The sequence below is a fragment of the Falco naumanni genome, chromosome 19 (assembly GCF_017639655.2).
Source record: "Falco naumanni isolate bFalNau1 chromosome 19, bFalNau1.pat, whole genome shotgun sequence".
NCBI classification, from domain to species: Eukaryota; Metazoa; Chordata; class Aves; order Falconiformes; family Falconidae; genus Falco; species Falco naumanni.
This window is the reverse complement of record NC_054072.1, coordinates 4,862,433-4,884,470: the sequence shown is the minus strand read 5'-3', so window position 1 is coordinate 4,884,470 and position 22,038 is coordinate 4,862,433. Positions and strand designations below refer to the sequence as shown.

Here is a 22,038-nt window from a genome sequence, read left to right as displayed (position 1 = left end):
ATAATAAAACTTTATATAAAAGATCATAAACAACACCTATTCATTTTTTAAAGGGTGATTTAGTAATGCTCTGCCTCCACCAATAGAACGTCACACGCGGTAATAACCGTGGCAAGCAGCAGCGGCTGGTAATAAAGCAGCGGTTCCGCTCCTTTGTCCTTTGCCACGTAACACCCAGTAGTCACGGCAGAAGGAGAAAGGCAGCCCTTCAGGTACCCCCTTCAGGTAACCCCTGGGGATGTGCTTCAGGGCTTCCTGCTACATGCGCGGCTTATTTAGGCGGGTCAGCGTATCATTGGATCTTCTTAATAGCTGAAGCAAGGATTGTTACTGTTGCCATAACTTCTGGGAATCCACCCCAAACAAAGTCATAATTCTAACCACTCTAAAAGCAGGCGTGACCTCAGCCCTGAACAGCAGAACTGAAATTCATTGCAGCAGGAAGGAGGTTAGCCATTTGATTTTGTACCAGGTGTATGTTAAAAATATAAAGTACTCCAGCAATAAAAACACACACATGGATTTTTTTCCATAATTATCACTGACCATACACCACAACTGTTGCAGACATGCTCCTTCTCTTGGCAACAATGTTGGCAGCCATGCAGGTGTAGTTCCCAGAGTCAGACAGACGTGCCTGTCGAATGATGAGGTTGTGGTCTGCTCTGGTGTCAATGTTCTCATCCAGGTTGGAATCTATGGGCTCCTCATTCTTTAGCCATTCCACCTGGGGAGGGATGGAGCAGAGAAGAACATGAAGTAGGATGAGATGGAAATCTGCAAAATCGTATTTCAGTGATTTTATTATAATTATCTTTATTATAAACATTAAAGAGAAAACATTTGGCTAGGAAGGGATTCCCAAAAGGTAGACATTCACAAATTCAGAAAAGAAACTAGTCCCCTTCTGAAGACCCTGGAGCTTATTAACAGAGGCACACCAAATGAAATGCTAGGACATAGTAAAATAACCTTAGAAGTACAAAAAGAAACTGGCAAAGAGCACATTCAGAGTTGCAAGGGTGAGGATCATAAGGAAAATACTATTTTTGTTCTACTGGGAGGAAAGGAAAAGGAGATGAGAAAGAAGAGGACAGGAGAAAAAAGGAGGAGAACAATTAATCACACTTTTCCTTGTGTAGTAGGCTTCAATATTTAATCCAAGGAATCAAGAAGTGCTCATAAAAAATACTGGATCATTCTAGTTGAATGCATTTCATTTACCTCCTGGTTCTCACCACCGTAAGTATTTAAGCTTAAACCTGAAATAATTTTTCTAAAATAATTTGGATCTTATTATTTCCTCTGTATCTGTTCTTGAATCTATACCGTGTGATTTGGTTTTATTGTAAATATTCATCTATTAAATTGTTGTCCTAATTAGGAGAGCCCTTTCGGCTTCCCTAAGAGAATGAAATAACAGAGGTAGAAGTTTGTAAACCTGTAAAGCTAAATGAAGGCACTTGATGTCTTGGGCTAATGACCTCATTAATCTGCTAGGGAAATACTTCCTTCGACTCAAGGAGCAGGAGGAGAGACAGGACCAGCGGAGATTAGCAGTCCAAGTGAAAGTCAGCTAATGATTGCCACTTCCCCCCCCCCCCCCCCCCCCCCAAACCTCTTCACAGTTATGCCCTGTAATGGATTAGGGTAACATGTAATAAGAATTAATTCCACTTTTTTGAGAGAGAGAAACAGAAGGATGAAATTGCTTGACATCCCACACAGTGGAAGAGCCAAGTCGTCATAAAGATTCCCAGTTTACATAAACATTAAACCAGAGACCACTGGTATTTGTTGTCAAGGTACATAACAGCCATGAAATGCCATGTACAATACATGTCAATACATCTTCTCTAGTTGACCATCCAACCCATCTCTGAGTAGACCCAAGAGTTATCTGCAAGGCATTTCTCTACTTGAAACATTAAAAAAACCCCCCCAAAACAGTTAAGGCACGCTAAGGTGCTGTTACAAAAGTGAAAAATTAAAAACAGAAGGGGAATCCACAGATTCTATTAAAAGACTGAATAAATATGAGTTATTTAAATAGCTTTTCTAGACCTGAAGGAGGTATGGCTGTACCCTGAAGTCAAATACACTTCTCAGTACAGATGAATAACCTCGTTTAGGAACTTGTGGAAGGGCTCGGAACTTTGTGGTAATAAGCTTATGGATTTGTTAGCTACAGGCATTCATTAGCACACTGCTCTGCGCAGATGGTCTGCAATTTGTAGATTTTCCAGTTTATAAACAAATCTGCAAAAGCTGACCATCAAAGCCAATTAGATTTCATGCCAGACAGCAGGTTCCCCTTCCAGCAGCATCAGTCATTTTGGTTAGCTGGGGACAGGAGGTGTGTGACCGACACATCCATAGCTTCTCACGTCCCGGCACTGCAGCGGTCAACTGGGAGCTTACCTTGAAAAGAGTCTGCAGCTGTGGCACTCTTATCCTACCTACACGGTGGCTATGGAATTCAACAGATTATTTTACACATCTATCAAAAGAGGCTTTACCTGAGAATGAAGTACTCGTATTTCATACTGGAAGTAGTTAAAAGATTTTAGCTCTTTATACCCTTTTTCCCAAACCACAGTTAACCAGAAATGGTAACAGAGACAGAACATCGCCGTCCAAGCAGCCAAGCACACCTGTCCTTTCTGCATTCTTACAAGGCTCTGCCAGAACGCCACTTTGGTTTTCCTCTCAAATCTTTTTAATGATTTTTCACACAGTCTCCATCACTAAAGTTTAAAGCACTTTTGTACGCTGCAGTGCACATCAGAATAAACATTTAGAGTGAAGCTGCAAGGCAGTGAGTTTCTAAGGTGTGCCCACGGCATCACAGGAGGCAGCGCCTGCCACAGGTATGCTTATTTGGGCAAACCCTGAGGAGACTTTTAACCTCTCTGTGCACCTCTGCCTCGCTGTGCATTTGCTTTCCTTAGTATTAGGAGATGCAAGCATGCTTTGTTACGGATTTAACACACCCAGTAGCTTAGGCATCCGAATTTCCATTGCTGGAAGCACCCTAGGCAGTCCCGCTAGCACTCATACTCACCGCCTCTCATCCCCCAAGCTAAGTGACACGGCTGACACTTCCAGCTGCATTGACCGCAGGTGGCCAGGCACAGCCCTGGAGAAGTAACCAAACTGCCTTACTAAATCCAGTAACGCTAACCTCTTCCCTTAGTAACAGCGATTTGAATGTATTACATTTTCCTTTGGTCTTAGTAAGATGAGGAATCACAGACCAGTCTGGGTTGGAAGGGACCTTTAAAGATATCCAGTTCCAGCCCCACTGCCATGGGCAGGGACCCCTCCCAGCAGCCCAGGCTGCCCCCAGCCCCGTCCAGCCTGGCCTGGTACCCTGCCAGGGATGGGGCACCCACAGCTGTTCTGGGCAACCGGTTCCAATCAAGTAATCCATTTATCATTCAGTTTCCCTTTTCTGCAGTTAACTTTAATACTAATTATCAGAGGGGGTTTCAGCAAAGAAACTAGGAATGCAATTTAAATTATGGAACAGCAGCAGTAGTATAAATCAAGTGACAGAAATTCAATGGTCGCAGTCAGAATTAAACTCACTTTACATGCTGTGTAATGACAAACACAGTAATGTCCAAAGAAATGACTAACATCTAATATCACCAGAGTTCATAATTTCACAAGTATATTTACAAATTTTGCATTTTGACACTCATCAGGTCAGGGGCTTTTGCAGGGTGGCGAGGTGGGGCACAGAAGTGGTTGGGGTCCTCATCACACGAGCACCGTGGGCTATTTTTCCTGTGGACAACTTTTCCAGGGGGGAGTGCACACTAATCTGTTGTGCGCCGAGCCTAGGACTGCAAGGCTTGGTGAATGAAAAACATTTACATTAAAGCAAAGCATTTAAAAGAATGATGATCACAGCGAAGGGAGAACATTAAACAGACAGAACACAAACATGAAAGTGTTGAGAGATGCACGATCAAAAGATGATTTATAAGTGAGGGCATGCATTGCCTTTTGCTTCTTATCTGGAGGCTTGACGACACCGTGAAAACTCATCTCTAATTCCAGCCTCCCCCTCCCTTGAAGGAAAAACAGACTTATTTGAACTCATTCACTGCCTTTGCCTCAGCAGACAAATGCTTTCAAAGATGGAGAACTAAGGGATGAATTTATAGGAAGAAACTGATAAGAGTCACGATGACAAAAGGTTGTTGTTGCTTGCAGTGATGGAACCTTTGGAAAAATTCAGTGCACACACAAATACACACCCCCACCCACCCCCAACCAGGCAAAATAAAGGCAAGAAAGAAACCTAAAATGTCTCTGTGCTTAAATGAGAATTGCCAGCCTGCAGTGGATGAAGAGTAGACTCAGAACTCATTAGCATTTAACTTCCCTCGCTTTATCATCAGTGGAGGTCATACAGTTGCTTGTAACACAATGAAATACATTTCTTTTTAAAATACAGGCTGTCTGATGATCTTAAATCTTGAACAAGACTTGAAAACTGCTATAATATGCCATAAGTTTATATAAAGATATCTGATTTTTCCCCCCTGACATTAAATCTGCTTGGAATTAAAATACCCCCATCAATTTCTAACAAAGGCTAATCACGTAATGATCTACCAAAGAAATGCAGAGGCAGATATGGATTAACTCAGCGACTGCATATTGGGTGGCAGCAGATGAATTAGCATAATCATAAATTTGTTCCAATTACAGAAAGCAATTATCAAAGACCAGCTTACAGCATTATCAAAGTAAAATCAGTTAAATACACCATGTCCTAGGTAGATTATGATGGGAGTTACCAAACTCTTTTTCTTTAAAAATGAAGCTTATCACACCTCATCCGTATTTCTGTCTCCTGTATACACATCAGAGCAGCCTGTCAGCCTCACATTGCAGGAACACAACTGCTGTTTGAGCTGCTGCAGGTGATGGAGTCGCACTGTGCTTAGCATGTGCAAAATAATCTGTATGCATACAGATACTACGGACATACATCTTCTAGTTGCCATGTAGCAAATTCACTCTAGGGAGTCACAAATATCTGTGAGAATATTGATGAAGGCAGAGCCGAGCTAGAGACTGTAGGAAAGCCCTGGCAGAAGTTGCTACGATGCCCTTAAAACTGCCCACTTTATGGCATCTGTGGGAGCAGAATGCTACGCCCCAGAATCTCAGCTGCTCTTGAGCCTGATGGCAGTACCACCAGGAGCACTTTACTCCATGCTGACAGGCATGGTGTTAGGCCTTACACAGACATCACCTGTCTAATTCAAGACAAAAGCTGAGTAACTCCAGATGAGGAAATACCATTCTTCTGGCTACGCATTACTCCTCCTTTGCCAGACTGGAGAGGGGAGCCATACAGCTGTTAAAGCTTTTGTAAGACTAAAGAATATTCCTACCTGCAGTAACAGAAATTACTTTTTTTATTTGGTTCATTTTAATACCAGACTTACTATTTAAATCTTAGAGATCAGAATAGGTCAGGTGTTAGTTACAGACCCTTAATGATCTGATGCACTAAGAGTTCTTCATCAGTTGCTCAATCTAATTTAAACATCCTGGAGCTGGCTGCCCATGACCTAATTTTCTGTTCTTTCTCGCGTATCTTGTTTGAGACTATAAAGAGATTTAATACCCAACAATACACCTCAGAGTTCTTGTGGGCACACATGATAATTTTGTAGGTCAGAAGACAAAAGACCTTAGTACTCCTGCTTTTAAATTATACTATCCTGCCCTTTAAACACATCTGACTTTCTCAGGTGGTCAATAAATAGAGTACATATATATCAAAGATAATACAGTTAGAACGTCAGCTTCTCTTGAAGAAAGAATCAATTTCTTTCTCGATTCATGATAAACGGTTCAGGATTTTAAGATGGGAAAGGTGAACACCTGACTTACAGCAGCACAACTGTCTCTTATAGCATTGCCAATTTACAGATTTTAAATTCCGTCACAGATGGAGAAAGTAGTACACAAATCCTCACCCCTCCTTTAAGCCAAAACCACTGTTCGTTATGTTCTTAGAGAACAAGCCAACGTTCGTATCTTTTGGATAAAACTGTTTTGTCAATCCCAGATTCACGTAATATTTTACATGCGCGTACAACAGACCAGTGTTCAGCGCTTCGGGCAGGGCGTGCAGCACAGAAGCAGGTATGCTGCCGCTCGCGAGGGTGCAGCCGACACCCCAAGGGCAGCTCGCGCCCCGACACCCTCCGTTTCCCTGCAGGGACCGTCTTTCAGCAAACCAGACACAACCAGAAGCAGCACACCAAGGAGGATGACCAAACAGCGAGTTTACAAGTGACAATGACAGTAAATATTTCTCAGATATTTGGTCACACCTGACTAGACGTTAATTTAAAACCAGTGATCTGAGATGAAGTGCTTTGTAACCCCACATTTTGTCACTGCCTCATATATTTTTCGGGCATTTTTTTTTGTTCTGATCTCTTTATTCGCAAATTTCTCCCCCTCCATACATCTGCCTACTGTAGCTGATTGTCTTGTCATTACTAACAATAGCTTTAACTTTGCAAGGGTCAGAACCCTGTATCTGGTAACAAATATGATCCAAAAGACATGTTTAGTGTGAAACTGTTAAAAATACCTGCATATGTTAAAGATAAATGCAAAGATTCCTGCTGCAGAGGACAAAAAAAGTGTGGGGGGCAGAAAGGGTTGTTGGTGGGGAGATACCTTGACACGTAGACCATTTAAAGAAAACGTAACAAGAAATGGAATGTAGGTGCATTTTTACGTGTGCCCTTTGTCAATAATACCTGTTTCACATACCCATCATCTCTTTTTTAATTAAACGATCCTCCCCCACAACTTTCAACATATAGAGAGGAATAAAGTTTGCACATCAAACTTTGACCTGACAGAACCAAGCTACCCCAGACTGACAAAGAATCATTAAAATAGGTAAAACTTGGAGACACCTCTTTGAACGTTAATTCTGCTTGCACTGCTGTAATGGCAACTGCAGAACGGTGAAAAATTACCTCAGTGTTGATTCCAGTACCAGTTTTGCTGTTGCCCATGAAGATACTTATTAATTCAATATAAATAATAAAGAAGGCATCTCTACTTGAGCTTTTAGCTCCCCAAGAACAAAACCAACAGTGCTGTATATACAAAAGAACCAGGCAATACCATATTTTCCCCTCTGGAACATGACTTTGCATTAAAAAAGGAGAAAGAAAAAGGCCGAGAACTTCTAAAACTTGGAACTATCTAATTTCTAGCTGAAAGCTTTTTTTTTTTTTTTTTGTAAACTGCAGAAGAAAACATGATTGAAGCCAATTTCTTTTCTACAAAAAGGTTTATTTTCATAGGAAATGTTTGCAATAGATTCTCCTCCAAATCATGATTAACAGCAGGTATATCAGGCTCTGACACTCTCCACTGCCTCGGGAGCAGGCAGACAGCATCGCTGGGGTAACGGTACCTTTTATGAATATTCCCTCCCACACTAATCAGCTCAGGCCTCTGGCTAGAAAAAGTTCTTTCTATCTTATCATTGATTGAGGTCTCATATTCCCCAATCTTTAAAAGACTTATTAAAAATGGCTTTTTCAATGACCTATAATGTTTAGTGGAAGACAGCAAGATACATTCCTTTTAATTCCTTTCAGATCTAGCATGAAACTCCTGTTTCTGAAAATTCAAGTGTGTCTAAGCTGGAGAAATCTTCCTTAATGTTACAGTTAGAATGGATGAATATAATTGGAGCACCTGCACTGCCTACAGTGATGCATTAGGATGGCAGCATATCTTTGTTACAGTTTTATTTTGCTTTCTGCTCTAAGACTCAAACAAATAAGTAGCAGAAGCCACCATCAGCATAAATCATCATGGGAGATTAATATAAAAAACAAAGGCCAGTTTGCTGCATACAAACCATTCATTTCTACCTTTATAATCACATAGTTATTTTATAGACACAATCAAAAAACATTAATCTTCCTTGCTAGGAGCCTATCGCTAGCAACACACAAGATGCAGGTCAACTGTACCTGCTGCATTTTTTTAAATTAATCCACTGAGGGAATACTGTTGCCGAATCGTTTAATCACAGTGCTGTCATACTGTTCTGGTAAGCATATTTTTCCTTCATTAGGTTGAATATATAATCTCATTACATAAATCTGACACAATAACTAACTCATAAATCAGCCTGGGCTTTTACTGGTTGTAGTGTGGAAAGCAGCGCAGGAATCTTCTCTCTGACAAGATGCACTCAGTTGTTGCAAGAGGGATCACCTGAAAACTCAAGTGCTGCATGCTGCTAATACACATTTTCTTTCTTATTATTTCCCTTTATGTGGCATGTAGCTAGCGTATTTGCTGCATAAACCTCCAACAGCAGGGAAGCCAAGAGCGATGATGCTCGCTCACGGCACCCTCTATGCCACAGCTCACACTACAAGCTGTGTCCAGTTCACAATGACGTTGGCATTTTTTGTGTGCTTTAAAATCACAACCAAAAATTCACATTGCTGAAAAATGCAGAGGAGGGGAATAAACACAGGATGGGGTGAGTCAAAATGAAATTAAAATATGCTTTTGAGTAGGTATAATGGGAGAGGTGACAGCCTGTGTGTATACGTCAATTTATAATGCTAAAGGTGGGCAAGGAGTTGACTCAGACATGCTATTTTAAACAAATTGTTATAAAGATACATTGCTAAATATGCCATTACTAACGGTACACTGCCTGATTGTCAAAGATATAATCAGATCCCCTAATAAATTTAATCTTTATTCCTATTTTGGGAGGAATAAGTATCTAACATTAATTGGAATACTGTTTTTTTTACCTACCTGCAAAAATTATGAATGAATCAGCATTAAATAAAACCAAAGGTTATTATGTGGGCTTACATGGTAGTTTTCCAGTGGGACAGTGCACACAAATGACTTGACTTCAATTATTTTATGGTAAGCAGAAATAATCTAGTTGAAACTCAAATCCTAGTCCCTTGACTATAAAGCTCAGAAATATGGGTAAACAGATGAGACTCATTTTAGGGCTTTTCTTTTTCTAAAGAACTCAGAATCGAAGGCTATACGGTAATCCACAAATCTTGTTTTTAAAGTATGCAATGCACACCCAGTACTGTGAAAAAAGGATGGTTAGCAAGAAACAAACAGCTAAAGGCTCCAGGGATAGCATCATGGTGCCACACAAGTGAGGCTGTACTTGTTTTTCAATGCACAGACAATACAAAAGCAATTATAAGCGTGGTTGACACTGAAAAACCATTTTTAGATAAGATTATTGGAAATTATGTTGACAGTGTTTTGCTAACATGGCATCCTCATAGGCAGAATCACATTTAGACAAAATTCTTAGAGATAAGAAAATAATCACAGAAACCTTACAGTAATTGAAAACAGCACAAACGGAGATCTCTCTTCTTGCATTTCTAACTGCTTCTGATGAAACAGCACCACACGGCACTGCAAGAACCCAGTACTGTCCCTACCCACACTTCAGGTTGTTGCTCTCAAGAAAACTTAGAAGAAAGGTCCAAGTCTTTGAAAACTGAATGTCAGGAGCATTGCTCAGGTAGTGTGAATATGATCCTGCCTAGAAGTACAGTCTCTATTTGCTTTCCGTAATCACACCTGAGGTCAGCTGGTTAGTTGTCATTAGTTTGGCCGGTTGCATGGCCTCCTCACCTTGATTGTCACAGCAAGCTCTGTACTTCTGTTCCAACTGTTACAGCAAACAAGGCTATAATTTTACTGTTCTCAAGAGTTATGGTGAATCATCAATACATAACGTTGCTCTTTTTTTGTTAGTAGCCTTCAGATATGATAATTTCAAGAATATAACTGGTAAGACCAGCTAACAGAAATATCCTTTAGATCCATTAATGAATCATCTTTTCCTACATATTGGAAAAAATATTCAAACTCTATATTTAAAGAAATACAATGGTTAGTTAGCAAATGTGTAACATTTATGCTGCATCACTAGATGCATACTAAATGCAACTGAGCACCAGATTCACAGCTTCCTGCTTTCTCTTGTAACATTTTTTGCAATTAAAAAAGGTGTTGATCTATGTCCAGACAGGTAAAACATTCCCTAAACATTTAACATTATGGCATTTTCACAGAACCCTAAAGGTATTTATTCCAGATTATAAAAGAACCAGGCCAAGTATATTGCATCAGCAGAATCTGAACAGAGAGAACCCTCCCTACATTAGACACAAAATGCATGTTGTATAAAGAAACACAATTTGAATAGGAACAGGGAAGCGATAAGAATCTTGGAAAAAAACTGAACATAAGGGCATATACACATCTCCCTTGCTTCTGGGAGAAGACAAGCGGTTGGTCAGAAAGATCAACATATTTGGGGATTCCTGATCTTGAGAGGGAGACAACTTGGTAGAGGAGCTTCCTTAGCCATAGAAAGGAAAATTCAGTTGCACAGAAATTACAAAAATAAAAAGGAAAAGCAAGAACAGCTTCAAGGGTGATTTAAAGAAAAAATACTACAAGGACCATGGCTTCACCACAAGATACTTTCTAGCAGAAGACATTTGAATCTGCACTACAGTGTAGTAAATACGGAAACACTTTACTCCAAGGACATGCTGCATTTTTTCCTCTCACCTCTCCCCTCCTCGATTAGAGTACTCGTCACAGGTGACAGTAAACCGGCTGCTCTTGCTATGACTGTGAGGTGCCATTTAGCAAAATGGTCGCTGATGTGACAGGATCAAAAATCGCTAATGCTGGTTTACTTCGTGCAAGCTATGCCCAGGAGACGTTTTTGTCCGGGTGAGTAGCAGTGCTCTCCCAGAACCCGCACTCAGTCTAGAACTGACTCCTAGCAGGTTTGTCCCACTCTCACTCGATCCTCCCTGCAGTTCTTCATGCACCTTCCTTCCTTTGCTCCAACACAAACCGTACTTGGCATCTGTTCCTGACATCTTGAATGACTTTGGCTAGGAAAACCAGAACCAACTCTAAAGAGAAGCTTTCTCTGTAGCTTTGAAGACGTCCTATATCCTTCCTGCCTGTTTCCGAATGTATAAAATAGGGAAGGTTTGAGGAACGCTCTGCCATGCTTCTCTTTCACTGGCCTTTGCATCTTGTCCTTTCACAACAGCCCGCTCCCCAAGCAAAAGATAGCAAATTACTGAATTCTAGTTGCCCACGTGAGATCGTCAAGACTTTGTCAAAGTACATAAATAAACCAACAATCAGAGGATAATACAGCTTTCTACCAAATAGATTTGATCCTCACAAACCTTTGCTTTCAGCATTCAGATTCAGAAGTTTGAATCCCATTGAAAAGGGAATAAAAGCAGCTGCGCATGAAAGTATTGTGCAAAACGTTCTATATGCTCTTCACAGACTCAAGATACAGCAGGTTTGTTGCATCAGAAAGTTATAAGTATCAGAAGCCTGCCAAACATGTTGAAAATCTAATCTTCAGAAATCAGGGACAAAAAACCCAACCACCAAACAAACCTCTAGGCACTGCCACAGCGCTAATAAATAATCCCAGCACTCAGTCCTCTTGCTGACCACAACAACAGGCCAGTATTGATAAAGCCTCCAACTATCTTGTTCAGTCAAAACATACACCACAGTATAGTTTCCAGATGCTTGTAGACTCTCACGCAATTACCTTTATTATTTAGAATTACAAACATAATGATAAAGTCTTGTAACTCATCCTTTCATGTTCAAGCATTCAAAATTAAGAACATTTCTGAAAACAGTACCAGAGAAATATATGCCACTGCAAAACAGCATGTCAAAGAAAGAAAAGCCCCAAAGCACATCTCTTTATAAAAAGGAATTATCTATTCAGGGGAACTACAAAGTTATCTCACACCCCCACCCCCCACCCCTCATTTTAGCAATCTAATTCAGAAATGTTTTGCTCCATCATTTTTATTTCACAGCCTCAGTACCTCCTGGGTATACTGATTCACTTAGAACAAGTCAAATCTCAGAAGGAAAACAAACATTTTTTCTACTGGAGGAAAACACAGTACACAGTTTGCTTGCTCGCATGAAATCCATCACATATACTCATTTTGGAGAGAACATCCAAGGGTTTTTTTTCAAATAAAGAGTGTATGTGCAGGGACTAAGATGCTTCCAATAGCTGCAAAATGTACAAAATCAGCAAAAGAGGCACCTGGAGATATCACTAGGGAGACAAGAAGTGAGCTGACAAATGCCATTGTTTCAAATAATTGGTACCGGTAAAAAAAGGGGCACAAGGTAAAAAATGAAGTGACACATTCCGTGCTTTCAAGCAGCACAGTGGCAGAATAAGGGAAAGAAGTATAATCTCAAACTGCATATTAGGATGGCAGAAGGCAACAAACACGGTGTAACTGTTCCTCCTCTCCCTAGCAGCTGGTCTAAACGGGAACGCCGAGGCTGCAGCGGCTCCTAAAGGAACAGCTCTCAGTCAACTCGGCAGCATTCCGCATACTCGTGGTAAAGTACATGGGTTGAAACCATGCTAAGTATCTATGGATTCCGAGACGAACCATAGCTGGAACCTAATTATCTTTTTTACTAAATGATAAACATGTATCAGAAGCAGTTTGCACAACACTGGTATACTGGGTATCTCTTCTGGCCAGCAGACGTACCAGTGCTGAACAGACAGACTGCATTTAGGCACAGCCATGAAAACTGGAATTCGGTGACATCTGTGTTACAGAGCGAGAACAACTGTTGATCTAACGCATACAGAGCACACATCAATAGGTTAGTTTTATGCAGCTTTTATACAGTCTGTGACTCCCTGAGATCGCTTGCATAGAACGCAGTGCATTCTGTATATGAGGCCATGGAGATTGGGGGGTCTTTTATGATAAGCTTGAACGATGGGTCACAACCCAGGATACATGAAAAGTGCTCAGGGCATCCCTAAAAAAAGCCACTTAGAAATTCCTCTTGACTCAAATACTCAGAAGGCATTACTTTATCTGCCCATGATGTCACTTTGTTAACACTGCAGTTTAAAACAATATAAGACAGTCAAAGTCTTAAAATACATTATTATATGCAGAGGCTCAATAGCCAGCTATGTGTGACTCGCAGCACACCTGGCCGACCTTGTTTGCTCATTCAAGTACGTTTTAAAGGAGATGTTTGTTTGCTACTCAGCTGTCTGCAGTGGAAACAAGGATAAACATGAGAAAAAAAAGCATTGTGTTAACAACGTGGGCCCTCTAACATTTCAGAGTTGCCAACATCCAAGAAAGAGTATCCAAAATATGTTCAATGTTAAATAGCTCATCAATACAATTTTTTTAAAGAAGTGATTGTAATAAAAAAACAGGGAAAAAAATAAACTCACCATTAATCTAAGTGGCACAACCAGATATCCAAATTTATGTAACTGGCTGTGTTGCCCTGAAAGGCATAGAGCTAACAAAACCCACTAAAATGTGTGTAATGTATTTAAAAGACTGCCAGTTCTATGCAAGACCACATCCTTTTTATTCCCCACTTACACAGAATGACTGAAATCTAAGGCTTTTTATTTTAGCATATTGAGCAATAGCATTAAAGTGCTTTTTACAAGCCCTGATAATCACAAGCCTTTTGGCTTTGAAACCTGTTCTTTGTTTGAACCTCTACAGAGTATTACTCCAGGCTCTATACTGTGTGTATTACAGCTGCTGTTGTAATACCTAATCCATGATCTAGGTTGAGTTAAAAAAAAAACGCAAAACACAAAACCAAAAAAAACCACACACCAAAGTTCAGGGTGTTGAAGATGAAGTACTTCAGGAAAAAAAGACAGAAATGTAACGCTGAAGCAGACATTTCTCTCTAAGAAGACAGGTGATGAAGGGGAAGGAAGGAATACTAGATTTGACCGAAGATGAAACAGCATATAAAATAAACTGAATCTTGATTCTGGTTGTCTGTTGTCCACGCTTCTGTGAAGTAGTCACAGGCTTAAACAAAAAGTCTTTAATTAAGCAGATGTTTTATAGAATAAAGCCCTACATATTATTCAATTGTCATGTTCTGAACACAGTCCGTCCACACCAGCATGTCATGCATTATCCATAATAACTGCACACTTCTCAGTCTTTGCTAGATGTGAAAATAAGCAAAATCAAAATCATGGAGTTGCTCTTAAAAGCAGCTAAAAATCTGAACAGGGCCCATCTGCGTGTGTGCAACGGAAAGAAACGGCAGACTTTTAAAATGCAGAGCAAATAACATTGGAGAAGAAATTACTAGAATAATTGAGCAATTACGAGTAAGTTGCCACATGGTTTTGGTAGAGCAGAATCAACATTTAGAGGTTGTTCTGTTGCATTCGGTAAGGTATGCTGAGAACTGATAAACGGAGATTAAAGGGAAGGTAATTTGGTACTTCTAAAACCTGTAAGGACTCTCCAATAGAATTTTATGTTCAAAGTGGGTTCAAAACTGCTTTGTCCACACACTCAGCCATTCAGTTTCATTAGCCTAGTAACTGCTGCTTTAATCTGTGGTATTTTTCACTGCACATACTGTGTTGGATAATGTCTAATAATAAAAAAAAAAAAACCCAACAAAAAAAAACCCCGATTTTTTTTGGATCCTTGGAGGAATAACAGAAAAGAGGCAGGAATGATGTACATACCTGGAAGAAATACCTATTTCCCCCAGCTAAATGAATAACTGGGCTTCAGTCTGCAAGTGGTGCTGCAGTTACCAGAACCTTCACTCCTCAAAGACACAGGCAATTAAGTCTATGAAAAATCACCATCTGTTCAAGGACTCACAAAATGCGATTTGCCTCTGGAAACGTTCCTTACACTCAGATGTGTGTAGTGACTTCCAAAGTGATACCTGTACCTCACAGTTCTTTACTACTTTATGCCAAAACTGATCTTACATATGAGTGTTTTCCATGTAGAATTTTAAGTTAATTATTTGTGCATTCTCAACATCTCCAGAAGATTTTGTGGGAGATATATATATACTGTCATTAAAATGTTTTCTAGAATAGGGGATTTCCCCCCCTGACATATCAGCACTGTAAAGGTATACTTCATATAGAACACCACCATAGAGCATACATACCAATTCGACCATAATGTTGAGATCTTGTATGTGTCAGCTGGTTGTCACCCAAATAGCCCAAAGGTTACACGTGGCTACTCTTAAGCGTAGTGCCTCAGAAGACCTTATTGATCATTTTAATACCTTTGTATCCTGTAAGGCTGACCTACTAACCAGCCATCACAACATAGCATGGACTATTTCAAGGTGAATGCATCTGTTTAGAGCCACAGAATCGGTTAGGTTGGAGAAGACCTTTAAGATGAAGTCCAGCCGTTAACCCAGCACTGCCGAGCCCACCACTAAGCCATCCCCTAAGCACCATGTCTACGCGTCTTTTAAAGACCTCCAAGGATGGTGACCCCTCTGCTGCCCAGGCAGCCTGTTGAGACATTAACAATTATAATTAAACTTGGATTTGTCATACAACCAGCTTCTTTTCCAGAAACAATGCTCCTCATTAAGAGTTTGGAATAATGCCTCGGTAGCAGGCTGAAGATCTGAAGCGTAAGACGACATTCCCTCCCACAGACAGGGGGTGCTTTGGAGACCGCAGTGCATTAATGGCATATGTGCTGCCAGCCCACTACAGAGAAACAGCCAGGGGTTCTGAGATGTTGAAACCTACTTTTTGTTACTAACAGTAAGAGTTAAGAGTTTGCATAATTCCTTCGCAAAGCAAAAGGAATATATTTATTTCACTGTTGCAAATGCAATGACATCTAGTTTTGTCGTGTCTAAGTTAACTTAAATTTCTTACAGCTTCCCATAACTTTGTGATTTTAGAAATGTGAATGTTGGCTGCAGTGGTTGCTTAAAAATACAACCAGTCCACAGAAGAGCTTGCCACGTAGATAAATAATAATTGAGGCATATTGCACATACCTGAGCTCCGTCCTGAAAGTGAAATGTTTTTAGTGAAAAATGAAACACTTTTACTGTATTTGCAACTAATATACCTTAAAAGTAAAGCAAATATTGATATTCCAGACACAAGACCCAGGATCTATAACTAACTATATAAAATGCATGCTGTTTGCATTTAGTAATCATACTCTGTTTTCTATAACTAGAAACAAGATTCATCGAGGACTATAATTCACCAGCCTTTTTTGCCATAGTGTTTTACTACAATACCATTATCCTGCCATATTACATTTTACTGTATGTATACAAGTCCCATAAATACACAAGCCTATGTAAAATAGGCAGCAATGACTCTCAGTACTTTTGGAATACTTGCAGCTTTTGAATTTTATGTGGGTTTCACATTTTGTTGATATGTTTGCAATGGAGTATGTACTGCCCAGAAGAGAAATGATTTTTGCATTTCCATTAAAAGCTATAGCAGTAAATAAACCATTGGAACTCATGCAGATATTCACTGGAACATCTACAGCAGTCCATTAAAATGTCAAAATCTGTGTTAAACATTTGAAAAAGTAGCACTGGATGCAGCACATTTAAAACTTAAATATATGCATATATTAAATGATAAAGATATTTTAGAGTATTCCACAAACCTCTGCAGAGCACTCAACACAAGTTTACACTCATCAGTAATAGTTTAGCACAACAGCTGCCATTTTATTGAGAAAAAAACCCACCCCAAAACCAAAACCAAAATCAGACAGTTGATGCAGAAAGAGCTGCAAGTTGCTAATAATGCTCAAATATGAGCTGTTCAGAGATTTACACTCAGAGAGTATTCATTTATAATAAAAGGGATTTAGAATAAATTTTAAGGTCAACTTCTGCTCAGATTTGCACCTCATGCATCACAATGGACTTCAATACTGTTACAAATCAGGCATTTCTAGTTGGGAATTGGCTCCCTGGAACCAATACCGTATTCGGCACAAAGCCGCAGGTCCACATTAAGCACCGCAGCATCGGCCCAGTAAAGATAAGCAGAGTCTAGTAAGCTAAAGATGTTGTGGTTTGGTTTTATTTATTTGAAAGCCTGAGGTTTATGAATGCTTACCTCTAATTATCATGGCTTAGATGCCACTTCAATACAAAGGGACTGGCATTTCCAAGAAACAGTATAGGTCTACACTACCAATGACGACAGAATCTATCAAATTCACCACAGGCCAGCTGTGCACATTTCAGTGGCTGCTCCAGAAGGTGCTCCATTTTACAGGACTATCAGTTTCACACTCTTCCTCAAATTTAAGACATACTAAGTTCACATTAAACCCAGGTCTCGGGAAGGTGATAGAAACTCCTTCTGATGGTTAATTTCAGCACAGAACGCAGACGTTCGCTATCGAATCAAAGAAGCATTTAAAACTCCGATTATCAAGTCCACTGAATTCAACAGGACCAACCCTATGACAGCTTGAAAAATTTAAAGCCCTTTTGTCACTGGTGGAAAATTCAGCAGTAACATGCCTCCAGCATACCGCAACACCTGTCTAAGATTACTAGCTACAAAAGCAAGCACTTTTTTTTTTTTTTTTTGGCTCTTGCACCAAAATTCATTACTATTTTACTCTCTGAAGCACTAATAAGGTTGAACATAAGGAACAGAGATTACCCTAAACTTAATTAAATGGATCTTAGTTGAGTATTTTCCAGGTTACAGTTCAAGATTGGTTTAACAACAGTCATGGAGTGCAACATTATGACTATTAAGAACCAGAGAGTAAGAAGGAATTACCGTCAGCGAACTGGAGAGGATGTTATAATTTATCCTGTTTGTTGACTCTGTCCCAAACCATCAGGATCTATTAGTCATATTGATTCCAGATGCTACACCTAAGCTGGCACAAAGCTGCTCAAAATGACAGAATCAAGTTGTCCACATTCTTCATTGTTTCACTTTGAAAGTAAATGATTGTGTCACTGAGAGGCAGTGACTCCAGTGCTCAGTATGTTCTTAAAATTAATAGAAAGAAAAATATCCTTTGGCAAGAGTACAGGAAAACACTCCGGTGTGATTAGGGTTACCAGCCTGCCAGCATTACAGATATGAAATCATACCAAAGCCGCTTTTTATAGTCAAGGTAATAGGTATGAACAGCACTATATCACGTTAATGGCAGGACTGTAATACATAGAAAATAGCAGTACAACATGTATTCCTCAAGGATGAGGGCTTAATACCTGTTTAGAATCTCACGGCTTGCATCTCCATTGCTTTGCACTTTGCCTATCAATTTAAATCTGAAATTTGTAAAAAGCGGCTGGGTGAACTCGACTGGCTGAGGCCCCAGATGTCTTTAACTCCTTTAAACGTCTTTGTGATCTTAATGCAAAGGGTCACAGAACCTTACGTAATGTGGTAGCACCCAGAACTCTTCCCATCAGACTGTACATGGTGTCAAGCACAAAGATCCCACCACGGTTCCCTGGCCCTGCCACCCGACCCACGCAAACGCTGTTTTACACCCGTAGGGGTCCCAGGGGAAGCCAGATTTATGCTGAAGGTGAACAAAAGAAAAAAGGACCTGGAAGAGTTTTCGCTTTAGAGCAGAATGACTCAAACACAGGAGGAGGAAGGAGGAGAAAGTATTAGAATGGAGACTGAAAATGCTGATACTCGGCATATACAGAAAAAGCAGCAAGCTTGTCAAATGCAGCAAAACCAAGGATCTGTTTTTTAAGTCTTCCTCCACCCCCGTTCCACCAAAAGAGGAGTTTCAAGAAACTGAACAGAACAAAGACTAGAGAAAAACTATTTAAAGGAAAACTAAAAGGTCAGCTGAGAAGATAAGGAAAGAATATGTCAGGAAATTCACTTGAGAAGGTGTACAGGAGAAGAAACAAAAGATTTATATATTGTACTCCACAAACCAGCCCTGCCTAAGCAACACCAGGATTACATGGACAGAAAGCAAAATCGAGCTGTACCACTTGCCGACTGAACCACACACCGAAGCTCTGACTTCAGCGCATTACTACTTGCACGATCCCAAGACGGAGCACACAACTGCCTCTTGATAAACCTTTTCCAGGATTGTGATAAACGAAAACGCCTGAGAACTTGAGAAGCAGGGGTGGGGAAGTGAACAGAGGCTCCCGAGCTCCGTTAGGCACCATGCAACTCATTCCCTGTTTATAAACGCGCTCAGCTATGCCTCATTGCCTCCAGCCAGTCTTCATTTCACATTTTCAAGGCTGAACTGTAGCTGTTTATAAGCCACACACAGGACATGAGAACCTGGCTAAAGCTGAATGTGAAGTATATTTTATGCAAGGCTATAGGTTAAGGATATGCTCTAGAAGTCATCTGAAACCCAAGTAATACGTTGTTGGTGTGAGACAAAGAACTGCGCCATGAAAAACTGCTGTGTCTTCCTAGGAACAATGTAAAGTAATAAACTAAACTTACCCAACAACAACCACCAAGCGCAAAACACACACAGAGAAAACTTAGCACTGTGCACTGGGAAAAAATAATATAAATCAAGCATTGTACCTCAATAACAAAGCACTTTTTATAGCACCTGAGGCCAATGGTCCATGGGGCTGGCTGCCCACTAGGACCTGCAGCGGTATCCGAGCGATGGGCTGTCCCAGCCACAGAGCCCGGCGCATGCCGTGCGCGAGCCCAGCGTGCCGCGAGGACTGGACAGGCTGGTGCACCTCACCTCAGCTAAGCTGCTCTGCGCAGACCCTGCAAGCTGCAGCAAAGGTTTCCAGGAACAGAGGCTGGCGTGTGAAGGAAGGCTACCGCAAAGGCGGGCCAGCAGGTAGCGCAGCTTGAAGAAATGCATCATATGTCACTGTCAAATGCGCCACTTTTAAAAATGTCTTTTTAATAGAGAGAAGCCATTCTTCCCTTCACAAATTTCTTCAAAACGTTCCCAAAACAGCAAGCTGTGTATAATGAGCAAGGTTAGTCTTGTGAAAAGATGCAGATAATCAGCAGCAGCAAGGCTAAAGATGTTCTGGCAAACTCAGTTCTCCGCTCGGGAAACATGGAGTTGAATACTGAGCCCTCCTTTTCCTCTCATTTTCATCATGCCAATGAAAACCAGAAATACTTTCTCTGATATCCACGGAGTGAAACAGTCTTGGCAATACAGGAACTGGGCCCAGAGATCCAAGCCCAAGGCACCCACCTGGCAGCCCAACAAAAATGACCAGCAGACGAGGATTCATCAGGGAGTTTAGCTGATTTGTACACCGTGCCGCAACTGCCTCTCTGCATACACTCCAAGCTAAATGAGGCCTCTATTGCATACAATTAATAAACATATCTATGCGGAGAATCTGTTGTGGGATTGAAAGCCAGAACTGACTCTTCCCTTGGCCAACTCTGCATCAATAGTGAAAGAAATGGCTCCGGTCCCATCAAGCCTGTGCCAGCAGAGACTCTGTTATATTTAAATCAACATTTGCCACAGCAGGGAATTATCAGATGCTCTACTTAAATTCAGTTTTTTATGAGTTAAACAGCAAAATAAAAAAGAAAATCCAGCATTTATTTGGGTTGGGTGCTGATGCCTGCAAGCACAGCTGCTCACCAGCTCTGTTTCGCTTGCCATGTGAATGCATAACAAGAGGATTTTAAACCTTTTTCCAGTTTGCCTAGCATCAGGATTTGGGTTTTCTTACTCTTACTGCTGTAGCAATGCACCCAGAACGCCCCAGCCCCTCAGCAACCTTGCAAAGCAGAGATGTGCACAATTTTCTCATGTTCCCTTCTTTGCAGAGGCAAACTCTAGAGCTGGAAACCTGCAGACAAAGGCTGCAGAGACAGAACTACAGGGTGGGCTACAGCGTGAGGGCGGCTGACCTGGACCTGCACATAAACTGAAAGGCAGCACGTTCCAGGAGCCGAGCCATGGTGCTCCAAGAGATGGTATGAGGTCTTACCACATTCAGAGGTAAGGGGCCTGTCCTGCCCATACAGAATTCAAAGCAGTTTCAGAATTTGCCAAGGCTTCTGAACGATTTGAGAGGGTCAAACAACGGGGAACACCTCAGCTACTCTGTTTCCTTGACTGCTGTTCCCACATGAGGTTTCGTTATCGGTAAAATCAGGTACCTTCAACAGTGTTTCATACACAAGAGATGGACTTTGGCTCCATGAACTGTGTAATCAGATTCTTGGAAAAAGAACGTAGATCAAGAGAGATGCTCCTTTATGTCTTTTACTTAAGACCTAGCAATGACACAAGCAATGAAATTTGCTGCTAAATGAATCAAGACAGTACAGTGCATTTCAAGGCAGCATTAAAATCAGTGCTTGCCTCAGCAGGATTTGGTGCTCCCGATTTGTGCCTGTACAACATTAAAGCTGAATTAGAACACTGCCGTTCTTTATTTGTAATCTTCCTTGTTTGCTTTCACTAATGTGCTATTCGGCTTAAAGACTATTTACTAGAACTGAGCTGTATAAAGACCATTGACAATGTCACATGAGCTTCCATTATTTGTAAATTAATTTACACAAGCCAAGTTTTAAGCCATATACAGTTTAGATACATTTAAACTGTGGATCCAAACCTTTAATCTATATCCTCCTAACTCCTTTTATACATATTGTGTGTGGAAATTAATGCATATAAGCAAACTTAATCTCCGTATTTTCATTGCTACTGGTGACGAGATACAGAAACCTTACTTGTTCTGGAACAGATGGTAGAAACAGAAATTTCTCCCAATGAAATTAAACTTGATCTAGAGAAAGTTGCTTTAAAGAACCTCTCTGTGAGGTGTGGTCTTGATCTCTGTCTCATCCCTGCTGTCCCACCCCAAAAATAAATAAAAAATAAAAATATTAGTACTGAGAGGCACCACTGGCAAAAATGCTTACTGTGATGACAGCTCAGGAATTCTCAGATGCTGCCACTCAGTTAAATGCTTTTTTTCTGCAGTAAGAGGTTGCCACTGATGGCACATAATGGCATAAATACGCCTGGGAAACGCTGATCTATTTAGTAACGAGTTCCTCTGCCTACTAAGAACTGCCGAGATCCACTCACGCAG

At 40.6% G+C, this 22,038-nt stretch overlaps 1 protein-coding gene across 3 annotated transcripts in view; it reads right to left on the bottom strand.

Moving 5' to 3' along the window:
• The window catches only part of UNC5D (unc-5 netrin receptor D), a 166,359-nt gene that overhangs the window by 50,016 nt on the left and 94,305 nt on the right, over positions 1-22,038 (bottom strand). For all 3 annotated transcript variants that reach the window (XM_040618182.1, XM_040618180.1, XM_040618181.1), the window contains exon 5: positions 547-727. In XM_040618182.1, the coding sequence (XP_040474116.1) occupies positions 547-727 (181 nt within the window). The remainder of the gene's footprint in view (positions 1-546; positions 728-22,038) is intronic.